This window comes from Pongo pygmaeus, chromosome 6 (genome assembly GCF_028885625.2).
Source record: "Pongo pygmaeus isolate AG05252 chromosome 6, NHGRI_mPonPyg2-v2.0_pri, whole genome shotgun sequence".
Classification (NCBI taxonomy): domain Eukaryota; kingdom Metazoa; phylum Chordata; class Mammalia; order Primates; family Hominidae; genus Pongo; species Pongo pygmaeus.
This window is the reverse complement of record NC_072379.2, coordinates 131,715,161-131,742,083: the sequence shown is the minus strand read 5'-3', so window position 1 is coordinate 131,742,083 and position 26,923 is coordinate 131,715,161. Positions and strand designations below refer to the sequence as shown.

Genomic DNA, 26,923 nt, shown 5'->3' with positions numbered 1-26,923 from the left:
TTAGCAGGAGCAGTTCTGTCCAACAGTTGAATGAAAGCCACTTTGGCATGGATAGAAAAGAATGGATGGAAGGTAAGGAAGTGGAGGCAGAAATTGAAAGAGTATTTGCTAGAGCTGTGCTTCCAACAACATGGTAGCCACTAGCCACTTATGACTGTTTAAATGTATTAACATTTAGTAAAATTTAACATGCATTTGCTTTGTTGCACTAGTCATATTTCAGGTGCTCACTTGCCACTGGTGGTGTGACCACCATGTTGGGACAGCGTAGATTTAGTACATTTCCATCACTGCAGAAAGCTCTGTTGGATAGCACTGTTCTAGAGAATGCCAGAATGCGGTGAGAACCATCTTAGGAGAGAAAATCCCACTAGAAGGCAAGGGTGGGGGAAGGTAAGAATTGGATCCATGCATAGGGATTGCCTTTCTTTTGATGAGAGAGACACTCTTCCTCCAAAGTAACAATAGAAAAGGAGAAGATGGGTGCAGATCCAGATCTTATTTTGGGAAGATGAGGGAGTTATCTTTTGGTTTATTTTTTTTCTCAATGAAACAACAGGCCAGCACATTAGCCAAGGGTGGAAAGGGAAAAGAACCAGGCGAGATTTTTGAGGAGGCTGGAGATGGCATGAATAATCCTAGTAGTAGGGGGAGAGTGAGTTTACCAAAGAAGTGCCATAACACTGTGGCAGGATGTAGTGCCTGTGAATTTATAGTGATTCTAGTTTCCCTAGTTTTGTGATTTTTCTCCAGAAACACTCAACTGGAGAGTAGTATTAAGGGGCTGTCATAAGGCAGCCATTCTTAGATTGGGCTGTGTGTAATGGCATATATTAATACTGCTGAATTGGAACCCTTAGGGAGATGTAAAACTAATGGAGCTCAGCATGGTGAATCCAATCCAGACATGAATTGAGAAATGCATTATTTGGTCCTACAGTAATATATCATTATCCCTTTACGTAGAAATCATTGAGATTCCACCTCTGAAATACTCGTGTATGAGACTCATCATAATCATTTGGAGAATCTATGTGGTAGATTGTTGTTTTCTATGCTTCATAGTTGGTCTTATTCATTTTAGTCTCAGCAGCAGACTAGAATGTTAAGCCAATTTGCTAAATCTTGCCTGTCCTCTGTAAAATGCTTAAATCCATTTCTGTAATACAAAGGGATATTTTGGAATTTAATGCCTTCTTATGGCATCAGTACTGAATACTTTATTTAATCAGAACAAAAAGAGAAACATGTTAGAATTTTCAAATTACAGAGTTATCGTGTGGATGTTCCACAGAGGCACGTGCAGTTCAGTGTCCTTATACACCCGTATAAACTTCTCACATTTATTAGCTATAAAATACTTTGAAGGTGTATTTTCTTCTAGTTTTTATATTTAATTTATGGAGTATTAAGTAGGAAAATACTAGCAACTACTTGAATGCATGCTGCACTTATTTTCTAAGAATTAGTAAATAGTGTTATCATGTGTGATTAGTTGTGTTTAATGCTAGAGATGAGATATTACGAATTAGCAACTCACCTTCTAAGTTCTTTTCCTTACCAGTTACCTTAAACATATCCATTTCCCAAATAGAGAGAGACCATTTTCTCATTTCCAGGGACTTTCAGGAGATTAAAAGGTTAACATTTACAATGCTCTGATTTCAAGACTGCAAGGCACTATGTACAAAATTCGTATGTTGTTTGAGCACTTTTTTTAAAGCCTCTATGTTCAAACCTTTTGAAATGAATTTAGTTCCTATGGAAACTTATCGCTGCTGTAGATAGTGCCCTTATCCAAGAGAAGAAAATAAAATCAATTCAGAGAATGATTTTATAATTGTATAACATAGCTTGGGAATGGACATTAGGAATATGTGCAGTTGTGCTCTTCGGCTGTTATACTGGTTCATATTAGATTGTGTTTGAAAACAACCTTGCAAATGTTACCATCTGTCCTTCACTTTGAGACCAGAATAGGTAATAGTGGTTTAACAGAAGTTTCAGTGGGTACTCTTTCTTGCAACACCACAAGTAATACCTTGTGAGGAGGCAGGGGATATGATAAATATTTTGGAAGTAAAATTAGCTTTGGTAGGTGGAGGAGAGGGAGAAGGAAGAATGCTGGTTGACTCCTAGGAAAGACTGGCATTTTGCAGGCTATTCATTCACTAGAATTCGTGTTGATGAACACAAAAAAGAGGCAGCTGAGACAGATAGACTATTTGAAAGTTAAGTAATAGTAGTGTATGCTTGAAGTGATAACTTAGCCTATGGTAAGGATATGGGAAACTGAGGAAGGGTTAAAAGTGAAAGGTATTTTAAAACAGGAACTAACAATCTCAGTGACTTCTTGAAAATAAAGAATTAGCCAAGTGCTGTGGCTTATGCCACATCCTAGTACTTTGGGAGGCCAAGAAGGGCAGATCACTTGAGCCCAGAAGTTTGAGACAAGCCTGGGCAACATGGCGAAACCCCATCTCAGCAAAAAAAAAAAAAAAAATCACAAAAATTAGCCAAGTGTGGTGGTACGTGCCTGTAGTCCCAGCTACTCAGGAGGCTGAGGTGGGAGGATCACCTGAGCCCAGGAGGTCGAAGCTACAGTGAACTGTGATCACGGCACTGCACTCCAGCCTGGGTGATAGAGCGAGATCCTGTCTCAAGAAAAATAATAATTTAAAAAAAGGAAAATAAATAACAACAAAAGAACCAAAAATTGATGTATGATGATGAGCTAACAATATTGCTGTTGATGAAAAGTAGGAGGAAAATCTTGTTTGGATAAGAAAACAGATAATAAATTGACCATACCAGTTGATACTTAGTGTAGAGTCTTAGAAGGAAGCTGAAAGGATCGTCAGATGTAGTCCCTGGCTTCAGATGGCTAAGATTACTGATTGTATATTTTATAGAAGAACTGAAGACTAAAGAAACCTAAGATCGCACAGCTACTGACTGGTGAAGAGACTCGTAATCCATTTCAGTCACAAACAGAGTCGTAGGAGTACCCCTAAAGAAAGAAAAATACTTTCACAAGAAACCGTAGAAGAGGAGTAGGGACATAGATCTGAGCTTTGGGAATTACTTGTAAATAAAAGTGGAAAGCAGGTGGGGAGAGAGCAATTAAAAAGACAGAGAAGGGGCCAACTTACAATTTCATGAATAGAGAAAGCTTCCAGGCTTTCCAGATGCTCATGTTACACCTCACACCCAATGGCTTGCCCCATGACTTCAATAATGTGTTGGTTTCTCTGTGTCTTTTCTCACAAGGTTACTGAGATACTAAATCAGAAGGGTTTGTGCCAAACTTGTGCTGAAGGCTGATAATGTAGGGGGCATTATGAATTGCTTCCCAGCTTACATTTTGGTCTTTGTGTAGAGTTTGCATGTGGGATTTCATATCTGTTGTCTTTAAGTTTTCAATCAGTTTTCTATTAAGTTTTCAATCAGTTTTCTATTTAGTGCCACAAAACGTGTGGAAATGGCATCACCATTAGGAATTGTGGTGCCCAGGCATCTAGGGGGAAAAGCAAACTTTATTACAGCAATTTCTCAGAGGATACAATATATATAAATAAAATGCCATTGTATTTTTTTGAATGTTATTTCTTGATAATCAATATATGCACATGATAGAAAATGTAAATATTATATGCAAAAGTCAATCTCCTTCATAACTCTTTGGCCACCTATCCGACTCCCCTCCTTGGAAGCAACTGCTATTTGCAATTGTGTATTTTTTCAGATATATTTTATAATCATTTCTCAGCCTTTTGGCTAAGATCAAGTGTAGATATTTATATCAAGTATATATATATATGTATGTTATATTTTTATATATATATATTTAAAATATATATATTTATGTTAGCATATACATGGTATATGATTTATTTAAAATATATATATTTATGTTAGCATATACATGGTATATGATTTTAAATTAAACTTGTGAAATCATGAGCTCATGCAGAATAAGTAATCATTGCTGTCCAGCATTCATAAACTCTTATTCCATTTTCCATTACCCATTAACCATTCATTTTACTGCACGTCTGTTTTGGAGAGCAAGAAAGGACTTGGGCTGGAAGTACTGGACACTCAGTATAAGTGTGAGGTGAAGCCCATCAGTAAATGCGTAAATGTATTCCTGCCTTAGATATGTTTACCTTATATATAAAATTAGATGCTGTAGTGGAAAGTACAGCCTGGGGGGCAGAGAGGAGCCTGGAGTATCCCTTGCCAGTGTTGAGCATCTCCCATCATGGGGTCCCCTACACCTGCTCAAGTACCACTGCAGAGCCAGGCAGCGGGGCCTCCCCCAAGTTCATACTCCGTCTCTGCTGTTCTGTGTCCAGCTCCTTTAGGAGAACCTTCTTCTCATGTACTGCTTTTTTCTCATGTGTGGGCTTACTCACCAGAATCCCTCTTGCTATCAGAGCATTGACCCAGCTGGTGAGGTTTCCCACCCAGCAAACCATTTCCTTCCACTCCTCCCCATCTCACCAGCCTCATTTTGTAATATCCTTCACTGTGGACACCCTTCTTAGGAAATCGAAGTGTTATTCCTTAACCACATCAGGTCTGCAAGGACCATGCCCTCCTTTCTGCCTGCCCTTCTTTGTCTTTCTTTCAAAGAATTGAAAACTCACCCTTTTCACACTACCTTCTCTGACATCCTAACTTTTAAGCACATTTTTACTGGTTCCTCTATTTGATGGGAATGTCATGGTCTGCTTGCAGAATGTGTCCTTGATGAAAATGTTTTGGCTCTTTAATCTGTATGTAAATTTCCATGTGAATCTTTAAAAAAAAAAAAAAAAGTCTGTTAGAGATGTCACTGCCCTCAGCTCTAGCCTTTTCTTCTCTCTTCTTTTGCTGCCTTTCCTTCATTTACTTGTCTGTCTAGAATGCCTCTGTATCCCATCTCTAACTGCCTAAGCCCTTTCCATTCTTGAAGACCCTAGTGAAATTCCATTATCTCATCTAAAACTTTTCCTAGTCATCTCCAGCCAGATGTAATCCTTCCCTTTTGTATTTTACTATTGCCAGATGTGTCCCTTTAAAGCATTTCTTATGGGCTAGATAGGTCTGCCTGACTCAATCTCTTTGTCTTGTCCCACAGTGCCTGGTATCTCACAGGCACTCTAAAGGATATGGAATTGACCTCATCCTGCCGCCTCCATTTCTTCTTCACTGCCCACTTTCTTTACCAATTTCTACCTGGCTTCTGCCTCACGCACTCTGCTCAGATTCTTTCTCCAGCTTGCTACGGAGCACATTCCTTGACCGTTTATCAGTCTTCCTTCTTTTTGACTGTCTTCTCTGTCATGAAACTCTGGTCTCCCCAGCCTTGTGATGCTGTTACACCAGTTCTCTCCACGGTCAGTTCCCCTACTGCTCCATCTTCCTTCCCTGTCACCCCCAGGTATGGACTGTTCCCCAAGCTTCTGCTGTCCTTCCTGCCGTTTGCCTTTATGCTCCCCACCACCTCTTGCAGGGGATTTCGACACTGTGGCTGTAGCCCTGCCATCATGCTGAGCTCCAACTCCATGCTTTAGATCGTGGTGAGGAGGTGTCATTTCCACTTGAGCTTCCTGTCATTACTCGAGCATGTTTATTCTTTAAATCCCCAAGTTCTAAGCCATCCCGTGATTCTCTCAGTCCTTCCTCTTCTTTACTTCCATGTCCTCTCAGTTACCACATCATTCCATCCTTGCTTTCCAGTGCCTCCATTCTTGCCAGATCATTCTCTTCATCAGCTTGTTTCATTTTTATAGCTGGGCGCTGCTCCACTGACCTCTCTGCCATGGAGTTCCACTTCCATCCATCTGATTTATTTTTACATTGGATCTGCCTTCCCAAGATGTTACCTTTAACTTCACCCTCTCATTTAGAAAGGCCAGTGGCTTGTCATCGCCTGCAGGATAGACTCTAGGTGTGCTGTCTCTTCTTGGCAGACTGTCCATATCCCAGCCCCTCCCTTCTTAGCACTACCCAACCCTTCCAACCCTCTGCTACAACCTGAGTCCCCTGAATATGCCAGACTCGATTGAGCCTGGACCTTGGCTCACCTAGATCCTCTCAAACGCCCTTTGACTCTTACAGTCCTGCCCTTCACTCTGTGGGCTTTTTAAAGTCCCATCTCCTCTCTTCCTTGGAACCCCCACAGACTACCCCTTCCCCCACACTGTCCACCCACAATAGAATGGTTATGCCCTCAGAACAGCTGTAGTGTATACTGCCTGTACTGTTTCCTTGACACTTTGGTTGCCTTGTGTTACTTGTGACCTTTATGAGTGTGTATGTTTCTCCCCCAGTAAATAAGTTTCTTGGGGGAGTATTTAGTATTCTCTCCCCTCTCCTTTGTTCCTGCACATCCTTTACTCCCCCTTCCTAGTCTGTACACAGTGGCACAGCTCTGATGTCCACATGACATTCTTTCTGCCTTGCAGCACTGCATCCAAGGAAGTTTGGCAGCATGGCCTATTGGCCCCATTTTGGGATTTCCCTCTTCCAGTGGCAGAGCCTAAGCATTCCCCTCTTCAAGTAACCGATAGGGATGGAAAACAGACAAAAGGCTTGACTCTACCCCTCCTCCCACTGCTGCTCCCGCCGCTCTTCATTTTTAGCACTCTGACACTTAAAGGGCAAATCAATATGGATAATTTTTTTTCTTCACTTGTCCCTAAAATAAATACATTTGCAATTCTTTCAGTTAAGGGAGCCAGACAGAGTCCTTCCAGTGTGTATCTGGTATTTGGATCTTGCTTTTAAAATGTAGTAGAAAAAAGTGTATCACGTAAAGTAATGTAACACGCTCTCTCACCACAGACTTAAATTTTGGTCTTAACCTAGTTTTTTAGAATGTGTCACAGTCCTCATTGAGATATGTGACAGTTTTGAAATTTTTAAAATTAAACTGTTCTTGACTTATCTTGGTATTAAAAGCACTCTCTTAAATTTGATCACAGCAGGGAAGAATTAGGGGTACTGGAATGTATTTTTATGCATGGACGACTCAAATGAAATTTCACCAAACTTTGCACCACCCAAGTCACCCCTCAGCTGAGAAGGAGCATATAAAATTCATCCCAAAGGGCAATTCTTTGTGAAAAATTATAATCACCTAAAAATAGAAGCTCCGCATGAATGTGTGCCCACTTATATTTCTGCACAGAACGCTGCTTGCATACTACCCAACAGCAAGAGTCTGTGATTGTAAGCTATTATAATAGATTGAGGAAAGTGATATAAGAAGGTCCATGAAGTATGTATTTCTCCAAATAGGGAAGGATTATTTTTGGGAGGGTATGTTTGATGTACCCTTCAGTTTTCTCATTAAGTCTTAGGTTGATTGTTAGTATCCTTTGTCAGAAAAACCTTGTAGATTGCCAGGCCTGGTGCCCTGTCCCTTGGCTACACTGGGGACTCCTGTGTTGGCTATCTCCAGTTATCCATCTTCTAAATATGAGGTTTTCTGCAGGAAAAATGGGTGACAAAGGGAGTACCACCCCTTCAAGAACCTGAAATTAAAGTTATCTTCGAAGACAGATGTCATAGTTTGCTTTAGTTCCCAGCCTTGAACTCCCCATTTCTCTCCCTCGTCATTCCCAGTGGATGGGTTGCTGTGCCCAGCCAGTCCCTCTGTTTTTTCTCCACCTGCCAGATTTGTGCAGGTGGAGAAAAAACAGAGGGACTGGCTGGGCACAGCATCCCACCACCGGGAAGAGTGGATTCCTTCCCTTTCTCCTCTAGTTCCAATAGATTATTTTGCTTCCTAATATCTTTCTGCTTTCCTTAACTTATCCCAGTTCCTCCTGTCTTCCTTCTGTTTTGGGAGTGACTGAGTAGATAAAAGAATAAATGAACCAGCCAACCCTCATGTTTTTAATCCTAAGACCAATTTTGGTGAACATTCCTAAGTAGCATCATGAGGGATTGGAAATACCTCACAAAGCCTCGGGGGTATCAGCATAAGTAGAATACATTATATAGATATTTAAGAAAATAGTTATTTAAGGAAAAATCTATGATTGATGCATTGTATATGGCTCATGATGAACGTATTTCTGTTATGTAATTAAACAGTTGTTTTACGAAGTCAGGAGAGAGTAAATGCCATGCCTTTAATAATAGTAATAATAACAATGCTTTTCTTGACACTGAAACCTAATTGAGATATTCAAATAAAAAGTTTGATCTGTGTTAAGATTACTTGGTCTCATTCACACATTGATATATCCTTTGGAGATTCAGATTTAACACTTTCATTCCAATACCTGTGGATCTTTTGAAAGGACAAAGAGAATAATCTTCAAATTTGCAATTCTTATAACCAAGGGCTACTTCTGTGGGCTGTGATTTTATTCTGTTCCCACTATGTGCATGCTAGGAGGTAGTTCTACCCAGAATACTTTATATAACTGCTGCTAAAAAACTGCAATTGTTAACCCACTAGTGCTTGTTTTTATTACAGCATTATTATTTGACATTTATTAAGCAATAACAATATTTCAAGCATTGTTAAGAAAGAAAGGGAGGGAGGGATGGCTTATAGCTCTCTAAATAAAGGCTTCCCACCCAGATGAAAGTGCAATTTTGCCTGTTGAGAAGACTTTGTAGGCTTGAGAAAATAGCATCCCATGAGTACATGGTTGTTATAAATTATATGTGATCTGTGTTCTAAATTATATGGGGTCTTTCCAGATTGAGTTCATGTTGCCATCAGTTATGTTGAGTCACCAAACTCTATACAATTATTGCCTCTTAGTCCTGGTATCTTTTAAGTAAGAATTAAGTAAAAATTTTATCTCCCTTTTTAGCGATATGTAGCCCAAATCTAAGTCAAGAACACCCAGATATGGTGGAAAGTAAAAATTAGCCAATGGCTTGTTTCTTCCACCTCATACCAAATGTCTGACTTCCCAAATCCTTCCACCTGTTAAACAACTAAACAAAACTGGGGACCCTCATTCTTTGGAGACCCAGTTTCCTAAGTTCAGACCCCTAATGAGGAATAGGAACTCTCGAGCTTTCAGTTGTGCTGGGTGAGCCCATACAGTGGGATCCAGCTCAGGGTTTGGTGCAGTTGGCAAGATCCCAAGAGGGTTTTCTGTGAAGGGTAGAATGAGAGCTGTGGCTTGAGAAGAAACCAGGCAGCAGGGGAGTCCCATCGTGTCAGGGTGTGTCACTCTCCCCTGAGCACCACAGAGAAGCCACGAGCCCCTACCACCTGTCACGTGGTCACATGCTGTTAAAGTCCTGCTCTCCTAGGTTTTTCCACCCTGCCCCCCATCATTTCCAAGGACCCAATATTATTGAATAAGAAAAACATATTGCAAAATTGAAAAGTTGTTTGCTCACCTTACATTTTGGTATGTTTGTACCCATCTTTTTAGGGTGTATGAGGCCTCTTGGCATAAGAACTGTGTATCTGTGTATATAGAGCACTGTGTTGCTCATTTTAGCAGGGATAGGTGGCCAGAGGTCCTCTCTTTTGGATTTTCCTGGGTTTAGGGCTTTTACTCAGGGTCCTAACACTGGAATGGAAGGCTGGCAGTGCTTTCCCCTCCTGCCCTCCAGGTCGCATTGCCCCCGTGGATCCGACTATGGAATTGTGAACCTGACATCTTTTTCCAAAGTCAACAGTGGATTAAAATTAAAGTGTTAAGTCTTAAAGTATTTTCAGATAGATACTTCTTTCAAACCTTGGGTTTACAAGATAGAATTTTATATGCTCTGTTTTCTAGCTAGCCAAAGCTAACCTTTTCTTTTAAAGCCCAAGCTGTAGCTATTTGATTAAATAGTATGGCCCTCATTACAGGTCATAGTCTGCTCTCAGTGTGACTGGTTCGTTGAGCTAAGTGCTGAGCTAGGTGATGTCCAGGTCAGCATTCCTTTCTCTGGTAACAGTGGAGGCTGCTTGGCATTTTGTGTTGTGATGATAGAAAACATATTAGTTAACATTCATCATGTTAGTAATCAAAAGAAATTGCATCTCAAATTGTGTATGAAAACAAATGGAAACAAAGCAGGCAGCTTTTGGAGCTGTTTGGACCACGTTAGAGAGGGACTTCTGAAGTGTAATTGTGGAAATTTGATTACAGCTCAAATGGAAATGTCATTAATAAAATGGTTAGCAGTTATTAAGAATGTCAGAAAAGCTTAAAATTGAATTTTTCAGATCTTGCATTATTAGAGACTATTTACATTTTACTCTGAAAACAAATATTAGGATATTTAGATTTAAGGTAAAATTAAAAATAAAAAGTTAATATAGTACATTTGAGATAAATATTTTCTTCCTTCATATTGCATTTTATGATAGATTCATTATAAGTGATAAGAGAAACGAAAGTGAATGATTACATATTTTTAAATATTGGCAATGTGCCTAGTAGCTTTAGTTTTGCGTTTTAAAAGAAAAGCAGAAATCCTGATCACTGGGTTTAACAGCTAATGAAAAGTTGGTAGAGAAAAAATTAAAGTTTTTGCATTGTGCTGTAGGAATTAGACCTAAAGATTTGATTCCCTGACTGTGTTGTGTGTCTGCTTTTAGTGTAAAATATGGTTTTATGAGACCACCTGATCCCATGAAGGATGCATTATCAGAACCTGTTAAAAAAAAATAGAATTCTCCTTTTAACACCAGCCATTCTCATCTTCATTTTCTCTCTCCCTCCTTCTTTCCTTCTTGTTCCCTCTCTTCTCCCTCTTTCTGGTATTTCATCATAGTATCTGTAGAACTCTCTCAGCACACTTCTGGTTCAGGTACAGGGAAAGGATCCTTTCTTTGCATGCCTAGACTGGTAATGAGTGACTTCAGTGTCCTCTAGAGCCTTGGGAGTTGTGGCTGCTAACTGATTGTCATTACATGATTTTTTTAGCCTTCTGAGTGGAGAGTGGTGTGAGGAGTGTTATCTCCACATTATTTCCTTCTCTGAAGTTACCTTATTATCCTTACCATTAATATTAGCAGAACTAAAAAGATGGGTAAGTAGTTTTCTTGAAATGTGAAGCTCAGACCCACATCAAAGAAGGTTCTAAGACTTGAAAATAGAGGCAGCAGTGGAACCAACAGATAGTTTTAAAACAGATAACCGAGTGTAACTGTGTTATAGAGTCTTAAGAGGGAACTTCTGAATACTCCCTCGGCTTTGTTTTTGCTAAAACTGTTTTCATTTCTCTTTGATCAGTTAATTTAACTTACAAGAAAGTCTCCTAAGGTAATAATCAGAAATGGTAGTTTATAATTTATGTCCTTCACCATGTTTTTTAAGCAGTGAAAAATTAGAAACAGCCTAAATGTGTATCTTTATTCTTTTCTGTCTTTTTCCAAAGTTTCTACAATAGACTTGTTAGTATAATGAGAAAAAATACTTGGATATATATATATTTTAGATGCCTTTTAAGTGAATATTAACATTAAACATTAGCCAAAAAATGTTTTACTGGTGATAGGCTACAGAATATCTACCAGAAGTGCTTCTTTTGATTTTGTTCTGGGGTCAAATCTTTGGGACTCCAGTTCTACCTTTGGTACTGTCAGCAACCCCTTGGGCCTTTGGTGCCACTGTGTGGGGTAGGGAGGGCCAAAGGGAGGGCGGGCTGCTAGTGCTTGTGGAGATGAGGGGAGAGAAAGGGAAGAGCAGAGTAAAAGAGTATAAGAAAGAAAAGAAAAGAGATGCGCATACGTATGGTAGGATCCATGAAAGGTTCCCAGTGATTTCAAGTGACCACAAAACTGGATTTTTTTTCTCGTTTTTGTTAAATGTATATTTTCAAAGGTTGACTCTATTCCACCGATTTCTTCTTGCTAAACATGTTTTTGAGTAACTATTAGATCTTCTCACTTCTTTATTAGTGTTTTAAGTTTTCCAAATCTGTATTTCATCCTTCTCTTACCATTGTCATTCACCATTTCTTTGCCTCTTCCTTACATACAAAGAAATTAACTTGTCTAATTGTTCTTTGCTGCTAAGATTTAATTTTCCTTCCTAGGTATCTGGAAAGTCTGCCTTTCATTATTTTTGCCTAATAGGGGCTTTTTCCATCAGCAGGAATGAAAGCAGTCAATAAAAGTCAATTGCTGACTCTATGATTATATGGAGGGTTTACCATAATGCATATTGGAAATGTTTTTGAAACCTTTATCCTGAATGGAAGGTACCATGGCTTGTGTTTTATGGCCTTCTAATGTTAGACAGCAATCTCATTTAGCATTTTCCCAAAGTGAAAACAGTGCATTAGGGCAGTATAACAAGCTTTACAGATCAATACAGAAGCAAACCTTTGCCCTTACAGATTAATCCAAGAAAATGTCCCAGAGTCTACTTCAGGAGCTGGAGGACAATTATGCTGATTTCCATTCCTCTTCCCCTCTTTCTACCATCGAATCATTAATACAGATTGAAATGTGTACAAAAAGAATTTCAGAGGATGACTGCACACACACACACACACATACAGAACAGACCACCAAACAGGAAATCAAGAGCCCTGGAAGTGAGTAGTATTGATTTGTGGTGATAAAAGTATATTTTGACACATTTCAAATCATAAATAACTCATGGACTTTAACTTGCATGACTAATAGCTCAACCCAGGGTACATGCTTATCTACAACTTAAACTACCTCTTTCTAAGGAGTCCATAACATGAGGTGAATTATCCCATTGTGAGTAGACTTTTTAAAGGAAAAAATACACTGTCTTCTTTATGATGTGCAGTGTGTGGATGCTCATTTTTACAGTCTTTTCCCATATGTTAATGAGGAAGGGCTGCATATCTGGTCAGAGTTGTTCTAGCCTTCCCTCCTCACCTCCTTCCCCTTGCTTTTAAATCTGAGACACATTCAGTTGTCAACACTAGGATAGAATGTAACCCTGCTTTCCTATGAGCTATTAGTCATTAGTCATGTATTTGCTAGGTTCAGCTGATCTGATGCTTAATCATACTTTATTCAATATTTATCTAAATGCAGGTCTTGCTATAATTAGTCACTTAGTGGTATCTGTGCCCATACTCTTTGAAGCATGGCTGATTCCTTTTAAATCCTGATGTTCATAGTAAAGGATTAGGGAAATCTGTGTCCAGAAAAATTCACAGACATCTGAAGTGTGAAATCTTAAAGCATGGAAACTCCTGGGATTCTATTTAAATTCTATTCTTAGGTATTTGACAAAGCAGTAAGGAATGAATGAAAAAGTGAAAGTGATGTTATAGAAAAATTGTTGAAACATTTTTTTTTCTATGTCTATGTTCTTTAGAGGGTAGTAGGAAGTCAGGGAACCACCAACATGCTTTGCATTTCTATTCTAGCAAAATACATATTAGCTTAGTGTACTGGATAAAAGTAATGAGGAGACAAATCATCACCCAGGGGTTTCCTTATTGATGAGAAATATTCCCCCTATGTTCTCTAGGGGTTTTTTTAAGAACCCATTAAATTTAAAATAATGTGATTTCAAGATTACTATGGAAATAACAAATTTAAATTTCAAAAATAGAAGTGATAAGACTGGAAGCTTCTTGTATTAAGACTAATTTGAAAAAACACGAATTTCAAGATTAAAAGTAGTAATATTGTGTTTTTTTCTCTGTATGTGTCCAAACTTCCTTGCAGTCCAAACTTCCCTGCCGTATTAATAAGAATGTGTTACCTTCATTTGTATAATTCATTTGGTTTATTATCATTTTTCAAGCATATATTATAAGCTTTTTGGAAACATTTACATTTGGTCTCACATATTCACAGAAGCAATCTGACTAAAATCTGAGATTTGTAAGTATAAGTAGCAAAATTTTAACCCAGGGGACTTTAAAATGTTTTCTTTGCACCCATTTGTATTCATTGAGTAAATGTATTACATGACTTCTGTAGGGTTCCCATGTCTAATAGCTGAGGTAACAAAGAAAATAAGTCACAGTCCTTGGAATTTACATTCTAGTAAATGTAAGTTGCTAAACTGTATTAGACTATGATGTAGTCAGTGTCACGTGCATGGCAAGAAAAGTGAATACGGGACCAATGGGGTCACCATAAAGGGAATGATAGACTGTACTGGGGTTGGGGGGTGGAGAGCTAATGAAAGCTGACACTTGAGTGAAGTATCAAAGGATGAGTAGGTTTTTTCCAGATATATAGGCATAGGTGGGAGTTTGGGCGTAGAGCATTTCCAGAAGCAAGAGCAGCATGAGCTTAGATGTGAAGAGAAGTGTAAGAATGAAACCCTGAATTGGGTTTGTCCAGGCTTCAGCTGTGTGCAGGGTGTGAGGTGAAGGCAACAGAGTAGGCAGGAACCTGATCAAGAAGGACCAGCCGGCTGGCCTTGTATTTTGTGTAGAAAGTGCTGGGAAAAGAGACCATCTTTGATTTCCTATTGGAAAGAACCCTCTGGAAGGTGTGTGGAGGCAGGAGTAGAGGGTATCAAAGCTGAGAGACCAGCTGGGAGGTTGTTTCTTGAATCCAGGATGTGGCTCACTTGGAAGCAATGTAACGATAGTGGGTGTGGAGCAGGAGGACCAGGCCATAGGGATCTCCAACTTTGTGACCAAGTGGATATGGGACTGGAAGAGAGAACTTAGCGCTTCCAAGTTTCTGGCATGTTGATATGGTTTCGGTTTAGAAGGGATGGTTATATTGTCCAGACTAACTCACAGTAGTGTCAATTAGTGGAACTAATTTCTTAGAATTTATTTACCCTTTGTCATTTTTATCATGGGAAAAATTTAGCTATCTTTAAAAGTTCAAGGAAAATTCTTTCTCTTAAACCTTTTTCTGCATTTGCAACATCTGTGTCTTACTGTGCGTTTTATGTGTTCTTTAACCTTGATTTTTATTCTGAATGAAGACCATTGGTCTCAGCGGTCCCTGTGTTTGTTTTCAGGCGGTATGAGTCTCATCCAGTCTGTGCTGATCTGCAGGCCAGAATTCTTCAGTGTTACCGTGAGAACACCCACCAGACCCTCAAATGCTCCGCTCTGGCCACCCAGTATATGCACTGTGTCAATCATGCCAAACAGGTAGGTGTGCCAATCAGGCCACTGGGGGCACTGGGCAAATTGAAAACTGGATGACCTGGGGCAGTGGTAAGGACTAAATGGGCCACTGTGTGTGAAAAAGCTTTCTAAGCCCTAGTCATCATTATCAAGAATTACTGTAATGAGTTGATTAGGGCATAACTTCTGTCCGATCATTGTCAAAGAGCCCATATCTTCCTTGTGTACAACTCATTTACTTGCAGAAAAAAGGATTCTACTAAGATTATACTTTTTTCCACTTGCCCTGAACTTTTGTCTTCTAATAATAATGTTCTCAAGGTCATTCCTCATACTTTTAGGCCAATATTTAGAGCCAGCGAAGAGGATACAGATTAAGAGCCGGCACCTTTGGGCCCATAAGCAGTAGGTAGTCAGGCAGAGGGCCAGGTTAAAAAAAAACAAAAACACCACCATTCAGTCACTGTCCAATGCTTCCACCAGTTGACAGAGTTCACTTAATTGGACAGGGATAGCATTTTAAAAAGAATTTCCCCTGCTTTTATAGACCATAGCCATATTCTTCTCTTGACCCTTCATATCAGAATAATATGATGTTCACAGGACGTGCATTTTCTCTAATTTATGTACTTTAGAAAGCTAATGATAAACCCTGAAGCAAATTATCAATTCTGGCAGGTCGCATAATTGCCTATCATTTAACCAATTTAACAGTTGGATATAGGTTGTTCTGAGAGGCGGAAATTGTTGGAAACCTTGATTCCTTCTGCTGACAAACTCTGTAGATTTGACCTTCTAACCCAACTAAATCTAGTGTTTGAGTTACACAGCATGCCTTTCTGCAGTCTAATTTGCTGTAGTTATAATAATATCACTTGGTGTAAAATTTTTATACTCTACAAATATCCGATGGGAGGGTTAGTATTGTCTGGATAGCTGGAAAATAACAGTAACATTAATGGAAAAAATATAATCAAGATTTATTAAAAGCCTATGTTGTCCTCAAAAGCCTAGTGGCTGGCAGCTTTTTTCTGTTTCTTGCTTGTAGCTGCACTTATGTAACTCTTAGTAGTATGCCAGGGATCCTTTTCTTTAAAGGTCTTTGGTACAGGTAATGTTGCTAATGTTAAGTTAGTACATTTTATTTGTCAAAAACAGCTTCTGATATGCTGTTAATAAACGCCAGCCTTCAATATGAATATGAACTGAAGGACTTGGGACTTGTAGGTTGATTCATGGATTTTTCTAACTTGATAATAGTGCCTTATTGAGATGGTGGTCAGTGGAAAAGAGTGGTTGTGACAAAGTGTATGTTTCAATGCTGGTCTCTAACATACGTGCCTGTTTGTACCATGTGATTTGTAACATTACCACAGTGGCAGCTGCAGGGGCATTGGGAGTGCTGACCCCATCCTGCCTGTCTGGGTTGTGTTGAATTATCTACATATAGTCTTGTGACATCAATGGTATATATTTATAGGATAAAGCAAAGTTAACTTGTGACAAAACCAAATACGCCACATGGCGCAATAGTGAGTTTGAATCTGGCAGACCTGAGTTTGTACCCTGTCCTTTTACCAGCTCTGTGACCTTGGGGCTTGAGTTTTCTCATCTGTAAATTTGGGTAATGTTGTGAGGATTACCTTTATATAAAGTATTCAGTAAATCTTATTTTTCCCCTTCTTTCCTCAGTTGCATTATTGTGCTGAAATTTACTAAACAGGTCAGCCAAAAGCATCAAATTATTATTAATGATTTCAAAAGAGACCCTCTTTTTTCCCCCTCACTCTCCAATCTTTTATTTTCAGCTAGTATGTTTGGAGTATCTATTGTTTTTGTGGCTCTTATATTCAGTTATTAGGAGGTGTATAATACAAGTTAATAATAAAAAGATAGAAGCCCTCAAACCTTTTTTCCTGAGATGGGCAACATTGAAATGGACGAGAACCAAGAAGCTGCACCACCTTACATTTCGGCAGTAGTTAAGATTGCAAGGTCATTTCACATCCATTCTTTTACTTGTTTTTTTATGACAACCTGAGATGTAAATAGAGATAGTTTTATTTTCACCATTTTCCAGTTGAGAGCATTGAAACTCAGGGAAGTCACAATAGTGAATTTAACAGCTAGACCAAGATGTACCTTGCCATAAAAACAAAAAATTTCAAAATACATAAGTGGCGTTTGGTTTTTGAGTGGGTAAGTTTGTGAAGGGTCATCCATCCATCATCCACTAATACAGAAATAAGGCAGTAAGGGAAAGTGAGAGCGAAAGCGATAAAGGGAAGACACAGAACGTGGAAGATCTAACGAGTGGGGGACAGAGTCTGAAGGTCACACATGGGGAGTGGGTTGATGAAGCCCGTGATAAAAGGGGCAACTTGGCACTGGCCCATTTTAAGATCGCGCCACAGTGGCCAGAAGGAGCTTCTATCAGTGTTTCATGAGCAGTTACTTTCCCTCCAATACCAGGTTGTCCTTTTGCTCCTTGTGAATATGGTCTAACCTCGTGACCCCAGCTGTGCCCCTGTTGTTAGAAGAGACTCTGGCAAGATACGTGGTCCCAACTGCCTATTTTAGCAGTTCCTCGTGGGCCAACTTCTTATATTTCCTGTTAAATCCAGAGAACAAGCTGGACATGCTAAACATGGAAAATACTACACATGACAACAAGCCATTAGGCAGTGTTGTCCATATCCAACACAGTGCAAGGTTTCCCCCACGGAATAATTCCAATGGCTAAGTCCACTCCGCTTTTAAATAACTCATAAGATTGGCCTTTCACGGGTTCCCTGGGGCATTGTTGTAGAGACTAATAGGTTTTACTGTTAGGAAAATTTCCAGATATTCCTTAGCCTTACTCTTCCTCTCTGCTTATTTATCCACTTACTCACATCAGTGTTTCTTCAGCTGTTCTTCAACAATTTCTCATGGGTTGACATGAGACATTTAGACTATTATTTCTTGTGTATTAAGTTATGTGCTCTTCATGACGGTAAAGAGATATTAAATAACTCTAATTATTATTTCTGAGACTTAAAAGCTACTGGCTGGCTGGCTGTATAAGATACAGCATTTACAAATGAAGGAGCACATCGATTGGTACATAGTCCTGTGTTTTGTTTCTCATATCTTGCTTAGCCTCATAACTTTCTCAAGCTCGGCAAGATTGGGTTACCTCTTCTTACCTTTGATACCTGGTTCCCATTCTATCTTGCTACACCTACCTAAAGTAGGAGAAGTGCTGCTTGTACCAAATAGGTCATGTCTCTTCATCTGAGTACGCCTATGAACAGGCATGCTTATACACACCACCTACCTTACAGGAGAAATGGAAAGGAGCGGGAATGAGAAGCCAATAGTATTTGCTCATGGGTAGACCAAAATATGCCCAAGTTCTGTTTTTTAAGAAAGGGGAAGGGTGTTGAAAGGGTTTGCTGTCAGATCTGCATTACGTCTGGGACCATTCCCTGAGACATACCACTTCTCTACTATTTACTTGTAGAATTGGGCTGCATTGGGAGCCGCTAGTCTAAGCAGTTCAGCTTTCTCCCAGCCCTGCTGCTATTGACAGAAAAATGCAGAAGCTGGCTGGACCCTTATGGCACATTCTATGTTCACTGGGAGGGTGGGGTTTATAGGAAATGCTGTTGCTGCAATCCTAATCTAATTATAGTGACTTGAGCTTCAGTTGCTTTGATAAATTGAAGGTTTGAACCAGGTGATCCATGAGGGCCATCTAGCTCTGTTATTCTAGGACTGATTCTGCTTTCATGTATAGAGAGCAAAAGGTGGTGTGCATAAGCATGCCTGTTCATAGGCGTACTCAGATGAAGAGACATGGCCTATTTGGTACAAGCAGCACTTCTTTTGAGACCTCCAGTATTTGTGCCTTCACCTCTTAAATTTTGCTGTCCACCTTAAACGTTCACTTTGAGAAGAACACTTGCATTTCTGATTGGTCTGCTGCTGCCTGGCCTCCCACTGCTACGTACCCTTTCTTTGAGGTTCACACTCCTGACAGCCCTGGGGAAGCCAAGGTGGCAGAAAGAACTGGGAGGGAATAGAAACAGTTTCACAGTTTCTTCAAAGTCAGTGAAGTTGAAAAACAGCTGTCTCTGCACTGGCTGGCAGAATGTACCCTGCCGGCTAATAAAGGCCATTAGAAAATGCAGGCTCCCTCCAGCCAGCCGTAAGCCTCCCCTGAATCATGATGCCTTTCATCCTATGAAGTACCATGGGAAGTGTGACTCTGAAAACAGAGCAGGAAGCCAGGAACCTGGAGCCTGTCAACCAAGGGCAAACTGGGACCAGAGGCAAGGACCAACCCCAGGAGATGCCCAAGGGACAGAGATCAGTGTGGGACCTGAAGTTAGATGATGAGTCTGTCAGGGGTCCCCCAAACCATAGTGGAAGTTTCAGTCAGTAAGCAGGCAGTGGGACAGTAGCCACGCAAACAGTTAGCTCAGCTCACAATAAGGACGTCTTGTAAACGAGACAACCCCACCTCAGACCTACATGCTTCCTGCTGATCTCTTTGGAGAGATCAGAAAGGAACCTGACTACAGTGAGGAGCTTGGGGTCAGGACCCAGTAAATGAGGCTAGATCCTAATGTGACAGCTCTCCAACTTAAGGCTAGTGCACCCCGTTGTCTCATTTCTAAAATATCATTGACATCTCCAGTATTTGGTTGGCTTCCTAAGTCAAAGCCTCAAGATCAGTGCACATGGAGGAATTTGCCCTGGCCCAATTTCTGTCCGCCTTCTGAAGGGCAATGCATTTCATCTCCCTGGTGAACTGTATTTATATTAGACCAGGATTCTGCTCCTAAGTCTGTGACATATTTTGAGTATGAAGGGGTCCTGAAAACATAGTAGTAGCTTTTGCTTAAAAATCAAGGTTCTTGAAAGAAAAACCTATTGCCAGAGCAAGCTGTATGTTATCATTGTTTTCAGATGAACTCTACGTTAGATGCAAATGATTTAATAGACTTATAGGCTGTTGGAGCTAAAAGGACCCTAGAGATCATGTAACCCAACTTCATTTTTTTCATGTGCAAAAATTAGCTTCCAGAGAATTTAAATGATCTGTAGAAGGGCAGAACCCAGACCAAACAGCCCACTCTTAAATTCAGAACCAGGCTATTTTTCCTGTCGTGTCAGATCTCAGATGTGGGTGAGCATCAGAATCCCCTGAGGGGTTTGCTTAAAATATACCCACCCAATCCCCATCCCTGGAGATTCTGATTCAGAAGGTCTGGGGTGAGGCCTGGGCATCTGAACTTTGACCAAATTTCCCAGGAGACTCTGTACCCAAAGTTTGAAAACCATTGCTCTTAGAGCCCATTGGCCTGAATTGCATTAAAGGTCTCTGACCTTTCAGAGGTCCTGCCAAGTCCTTGTTTTCCATCTTTTGGGAGATAAGGAGGTGTCACTCCCTACAGGTCAAAGCTACCTGGCAGAGATCTCATCAGACCAACCCTAGGAATGAATCTTTAGCCTTAAGAACAAATTGGAAGATGACACAGGAAGCAGATGGAAGCCTTGAAAAGAGATCCCCTTCCCCTCTTCTCTTGCTCCCATTGAAACAGTAGGTGACCCCAGTCCCCTGGCTAGCTCACAGCTGTGACCAGACCCTCCCTTGGTTCTACTGCTCCCAGTCATCCTGCTTCCCTCCCCTGACCCACATCAGAGTCCCCCCTGATGTACACGGTGGCCACTTTCAGAGAGCACGAAGATAATCAAGAAGGTTAACTCTCTGGGAAGCCCTCCAGGAATGTGTTTTTATTGTGTTCGAAAGCTGCTTTATCATCATCGCTTGATGACATTTATTAATTGCCCAGCTGGGATGCTGGTCACAGGGTGACTGATGCGTGGGTATTTCATAATAGATTTCCCATTTTTTGGTAGGGCAGCCCTTTGAATTTAGAGTCAGATCAAAGCAAACAAAATTCCAAACTTTAAATTTCCTATCCCAACCTCTTCCATCATAGGAATCCTTTTCTAAACCACTTTCTGAGAGTAATCGTTGCTTCGTGACATTTTCTCTTTTTTTAAATCTGAGTTTAATAGAAGAAATGCTACCATGGTAATAGATTTTCATTTTTCTTAATAGGTATTTCTTTTTTCATGCTCGTCCTTCAAGCGTTAGAACTGCAGTATGTTAGTGTTTTGTCTGTTATTGCAGCCAGCTGTATAAACAGTTAATTACTTGTAACTTAATTTGAATATTATACAGAGCATTTGTCATAGAAGATATAAAGCAAGATCCAGGCAGAAAAAAGTTAACTTCTATTTCCTCCAAAGCAGGAGGAATGAAGAACAAACAGCTCTTGCTGCAGGGGCATAGACACATATTGAAAACAAAATAAGTGAGCTAATCAGATTTCCAGGTAGTGAAGAACAGTACTTGGTGCACAGGCAAAACTTGCTTTGTGCTTCCCATAAATTCAATTTATAGATGACTTTTCCTTCCTGTCTCATGCACAGTCTTCTCATTCTGTCTTTTTCCTCATCGAAGCTCCAGTGTCTCCCACTCCCCACTTTTCCTGACCCTCCTTAGTAAAACTCGTGTCTTAAGACGAGGTCTGTGCCAGGACACATCTCCAGTTTCATTTTTCCTTGGTTAGGTAAACCTTCCTGCTTCTCTACCCAGCTTTATGAGGCCTGAAGTCTTGGTGAGGCGCTGGGTAAGCTTATCCAGAGACAAGCACCCTGAGTGGTATCTTAAAAAACAAACTGCTTTTCTTCTCTTCATGATGATTGGTTAGCAACCCAGGGTTGCCATCATTTCTCTTAAATTATCAACACAGCCAGTAGCTGGCATGCTGCTATGATAGTCAACCCCTCCAAGAAAGGTGTGATTCAAAAATCAGTTGATGAGATTACTGCTTAACAGAAATATTTGAGGCAAGTGGTTAGGATGGTTAGTAAGGTTTTAATAAGCGGAAATGACATGCAATCTCAGGTCTCCAGGGGCGCTGTTCTTATTTGTGAGCTGCCGGTTGTTCTTCAGTGGCTGGAATGAGAAAAAGACTTGGGAAAAGAGCAGTGTTCATGCCTGAACCACTCTCTTCTTTTGGTGATTTACCCAGCTGTTTATAAAAGGAGTTTCTGCAGGCCCAGATACGTGAATGATGAGCAAAAGCAAGGAATTTCTTTCTCCACATTAAGATTAAGTGTTAGCAGTTCCTTAAAGGAAGCAATTTTTTATAACTTGCAAAGCTTCTCCCTCATTCTTTAGGGAATTTCCTATGTTAATTGATGCAGTGTTAAATTTATGCAGCGTTGAAATTCAGCCCAACAGCAGTACTTACAGAACCAATACAGAGACAGTAGAACCTGTAAGGTGAAAGCTGAATAACACAGACCTCACCAGACCTACGGATCCCTCCAGCTGAAAGCCCTGGGTTCTGGGTTGGAGCAGGTTTTGTTGCATAGCTGGAATATAATAATATCCCAAAATGTTTGACAGATGAATTCATCTTTTTTAAAAATCCAGCCTGCCATTGTGTTTGTTAATTTCCCTGACAGAATTAAGATGGTTTTGTACCACCTCTGCCACCCTTTGGTAGCAAGTGAGTGCAGTTTGACAAAATGTTTATAGATCAGCCCTGGTGCTTTTCTGTGGTGGTCCCACATGTCTTCAAGGAGTCACCACAAATCGGCTGAACCACTGTGCTATCTTGGAGGATTAGAATTTTAATACATGTAACAGGGTATTTTGTGAATGTGGCTAACGGGGTTATTAAAATGTTACTTCTTTCAGTGTCTTTATGTGAGCCTGGCCTGCTCATCCTCAGACCAGCCAGGTCCCACCTTGTCTCTTTCTGAAAGAGAGCCTAACATTCTTAGCATGATATGATTTGACTGAAAAATTACCCCTCTATATTTGGTTGAGCTTGCAGAGAGAATAGTAAAAACAATCTCTAGACTCGTGAAAACACTCTTTAACTATTGCTTTCCTTAAGTTGTGGCAGCTGCAGATTATTTTGCAGTATTTGAAAGGAGGTGCATTGTCATGTGGTTATCCTTGTAACCCTAAGCCCAAAATTGTAGAGAGGGGTACAGCTATATAATCTTGACGAGGCAGATGACAGCTCAAAGCTCCCATCAGTGTGTTGAAGAAAGCAGTGAATCTATAACCCCCCAAATGCAAATGGCCAGGTGGCATCATTTATAAAGAGATCACTTTCTCTAGTAACTGAATTCCCTTAGATAGGCTCAGTATAGATCTGCTTCCAGATCTATATATACTGGCTTCCATTTTGTATTTAATAAAGCATCATGTAGTGTATATCTGGACTTTATAGAACTTATCATCTATGTAATTGGAGAGACTCACACAGATCAATTCACAAGCAAATGAGCATAGCAGAGATGCTGTGACGCTTTGACACTGCCAGGTGGTGTCTCTTACATGGTGGGTGCTCCGCGTGTTATTTTCCCAGCGAACATGGGGCTGGTGCCTCACATTCCAGTATGAGTTCTTACAGGACAACTCTGCTGAGCAGAATCTTACTGCACCTACTTTGTTTTTCCTGTTTTCTCTAAATGCATCTAGCTTTTCTAATTTACCTCCTGTATGACAGAATCATTGTTTTTCTGACCACTATGTATGTTATGTCTAAGTTTGCCTGCCTTTATATTTGTTCTTTTGTGCCCTATGACATAGACTTCTTAGAAACCTATAATGATGAACACTTTAGGATAATCTATCCACCCTTTGCTCCTATGACCCAATACACCATCTTGTTTGACTTCTACTCTTTCTGTTCTGTCCCCTTAATTTCAATCATTTTTAAATTTTTGACCCTAAATTGTTGTGTCTAGAGACCTTTGACCTCAGAAGGCCTACAGCTTCCTTCTAGATATTTCCATTTTGGATGTCTCACCCAAAATTGCCTCACAAACCCGTAATTTAAGTCATCCTCCTCCTTCCCAGGCTCCCACTGACTTCCCTGTTTCTCTTGGTGGCCCCATCACTGTCCTTGTCACCAAGGATCCTCCCATACCTTGGATGTCACCATCTCCCTTTTTCTTCCCATGTAGCTCTAGTTCTTGTTTCCACCCTTGTCTGGTTTCTAATCTGCCTTCTCCTTGGGCTTCCTGCCTGCAGACTCCCCTCTGTTGTATCCATCACGCTGAGGATGTCAGGTTAACATTCCTAAATGCCATTCTCCTATGTAAAAGGAAAACATCCTCCATGTTTTCTGTGGCTAGCAGGACATGTCTCAGCCTGGCGTCTGTCCTGGGCCCTCTTTCCACCCTTTCTCTTGGTCAGTCCTGAGCATGTACCCTTTCTTCCAGCTAGGCCTCTCCCCTCAGGATTCTGTGTGTGCTAGGCTTGTTCCCTTGCTGAATCCTGGCCACCGCTCCCTCCCCTCACTCTTCCCAGTCCTACCCCAGTCTTCCACCTGGATTCTCTCCATGGTGGAAGGTCCTTGGAGAAGCCTTCCCTGCTCGCTCCAGCTACAGGCTTGCCCCTGCACCAGGCAGAACCATTCCTCTTGTGAACTGTGACCATCTCTGGAAGGGGACACAGAAACTGGGAAACAGAAGAAAGGAAAAAATTACTTTCTACCAGATACTATTTGTCCTATTAAATGTTATGCTGTTTACACAATAAAATAAATTTTAGCATGTATTTAGCAAATAAATAAAAATTAGCAAATTATTACCTTTTATTATTCCTGAATTTTCCACAGGTGTATCTATTAGTTTCCCCAGTGCACTAAACTGAGTGCAGTGGTACCTGGTAGGAGCTCAATGGAGAGATGGCTGGAAGGGTGCGGGTTGGCGGGAGGCAGGTGGGAATGGATAAACTAGAGGCAACCTCAGCCTCACCTTGCCTCTCTGAGTGGTTGCAAAACTAGAGGGGAAAGTATCACTTTTTTCTTCCTAAAGACCTCTAAAAATGGAGGCAGTATACCCCCATTTCAGCTGGTTATAGAGTTCTCATCTGATAGTTAAGAATTCTTCCTATCTACATCCGCATCTCCCAAATAAATAACTAAATAGAATGCAGGGACCATTTCTGCAGTCCGGGAATAGGTACCAATCTGTGTAGCTGTGTCCAGCCTCATGAGCACATGAACATCTGTGCTCTCCCTCTCTGGGAAGGAATCTTGTGTTTCTCTAATGAAGAGATTCCCTCTCAGAGCCTTTGGTGTTGGGGTTTGATCCCTGCACTGCCTTGGCCACAGCTTTCCCCCAGTCACTGCATCCATCAGCCATGCTCCCAACATTTCCAAATGCCCCTACCAAGAGCACTTTTGCTTTCTATTTGAGACAGCAAAGACTGTCGCCCAGGCTGGAGTGCAGTGGCATGATCATGGCTCACTGCACCCTCTGCCTCCCAGGCTCAAGGGATCCTCCCACCTCAGCCTCTCAAGTAACTGAGACTACAGGCACACACCACCATGCCCAGCTAATGTTTTTGTTTTTGGTAGAGATGGGGTTTCACTGTGTTGCCCAGGCTGATTTCAAGCTTCTGGGCTCAAGTGATCTGTCCCCCTTGGCCTCCCAAAGTGCTAGGATTACAGGCGTGATCTACTGCGCCCGGCCTTGTTGGGGTTTTCAACCCATATGGTGGTGAGAGGGGTCATTTAAAGATCATACGTGATAAAGCAATGGTGTTGATTAAAGGAGCAATATTTTGAGAACAGGAAGCATATGCCTTGTTTTCTGTGTTTTTAAAATTAGATATTTGAAAAGCAACACAAATCATACTAAATAGTGCCATTTATTTTTTGTCCTCTCCTGGTGGTAAAACTTACTCTTTCTGTTTTTCTTGCAGAGCATGCTTGAGAAGGGAGGATAAAAACTTTCAGAATGAGCAAAACACCATCAACGTTAATTCCAGAGATGGAACATTTTTTTTCCTAGTGAGAAAACAACCCATTTGAAGAGAAGACCACTAATGAGAAGGCCACTAAAGAGAGACACCAAGAATGGATTCAGCAGAATCATTTCACGTTTTGAACAGCAGCAATTTGAAGGGCCAAAGCCTTGATCAGGGATCAGTCATTAAAGGACACTCTTCAGTATTAGTAAACCCTCTTATGATGATTAAAAGAGAAGGGCAGCCCTCTCCACCTTTTGGTACTTTCTACTCAACTTCCACTGGCCATAAAATGTTTCTCTTCTGAACAAGCCCCATCATTTGGTGAACCTCCACCCTAACAAAGTAGGATGGGGTTGGGGGCTAAATTAATTGGAGTGGGGCAAGGAAAGAGCCAGAAAACATAGATCTGGGGGCAGCAGTGCTAGGTGGAGAGAGCCAGAAAACAGATCTGGAGGCACCAGTGCTGGATGGAATTGTCTAGGCTGGGGCATGTTGGTTTTGTCTCTCTTTCTTTTCTCCTTTGATTATGTAAGAGCTATTTCATTTTAACTTATTATGGTGATTATACAGGCAAGAAGACAAAAAGGAGAGAAAATGTACCTCTTCTACTGGAATAATGTTTATGATTACAAGTGAGATAAGGTATTTTTATCAATATGAAGGCAACCTTGGCTGATATAACCTCTATAGCGAATACTCACATCTTTACTTCACTCACTACCAATAATAAATATATTTTCTGACAAAGACTGGCATTGTAGCTCCTCACACATTCTTTTGGCTGGGTTAGATGGCTATGCTTACGGGAATTGAGCTGATTTATATTGTTAATAATTTGCATTTGTGCTGTACCTTTCCTCTCAAAGGCTCCAGAGCATTTCGTGGAGCCTCCGACAGGCAAGTGATGCTTATAACTTGCCTATCAGGTAGGTAGAATTCAGGAAGATCTTTACAAATTGTGTGAACCTTCCTTTCTTTGGAATGACTTAAGTAATCCTGCCTGGGGCAAGAACTAGAATTAGATAACCTTGGTTAGGACCTTCTGATCCTGCAATACTAAAAAATGTTTAAGGA

The 26,923-nt window shown here is 40.6% G+C and overlaps 1 protein-coding gene across 3 annotated transcripts in view; it reads left to right on the top strand.

Annotated features, from left to right (window-relative positions):
• The window catches only part of CHCHD3 (coiled-coil-helix-coiled-coil-helix domain containing 3), a 299,985-nt gene extending 273,389 nt beyond the window's left edge, over window positions 1-26,596 (top strand). For all 3 annotated transcript variants that reach the window (XM_054494780.2, XM_054494779.2, XM_063667850.1), the window contains 2 exons: window positions 14,892-15,027; window positions 25,802-26,596. In XM_054494780.2, coding sequence (XP_054350755.1) covers window positions 14,892-15,027; window positions 25,802-25,825 — 160 coding nt within the window. In that variant the 3' untranslated portion in view covers window positions 25,826-26,596. The remainder of the gene's footprint in view (window positions 1-14,891; window positions 15,028-25,801) is intronic.
• The last annotated feature ends 327 nt before the right edge of the window (window positions 26,597-26,923 follow it).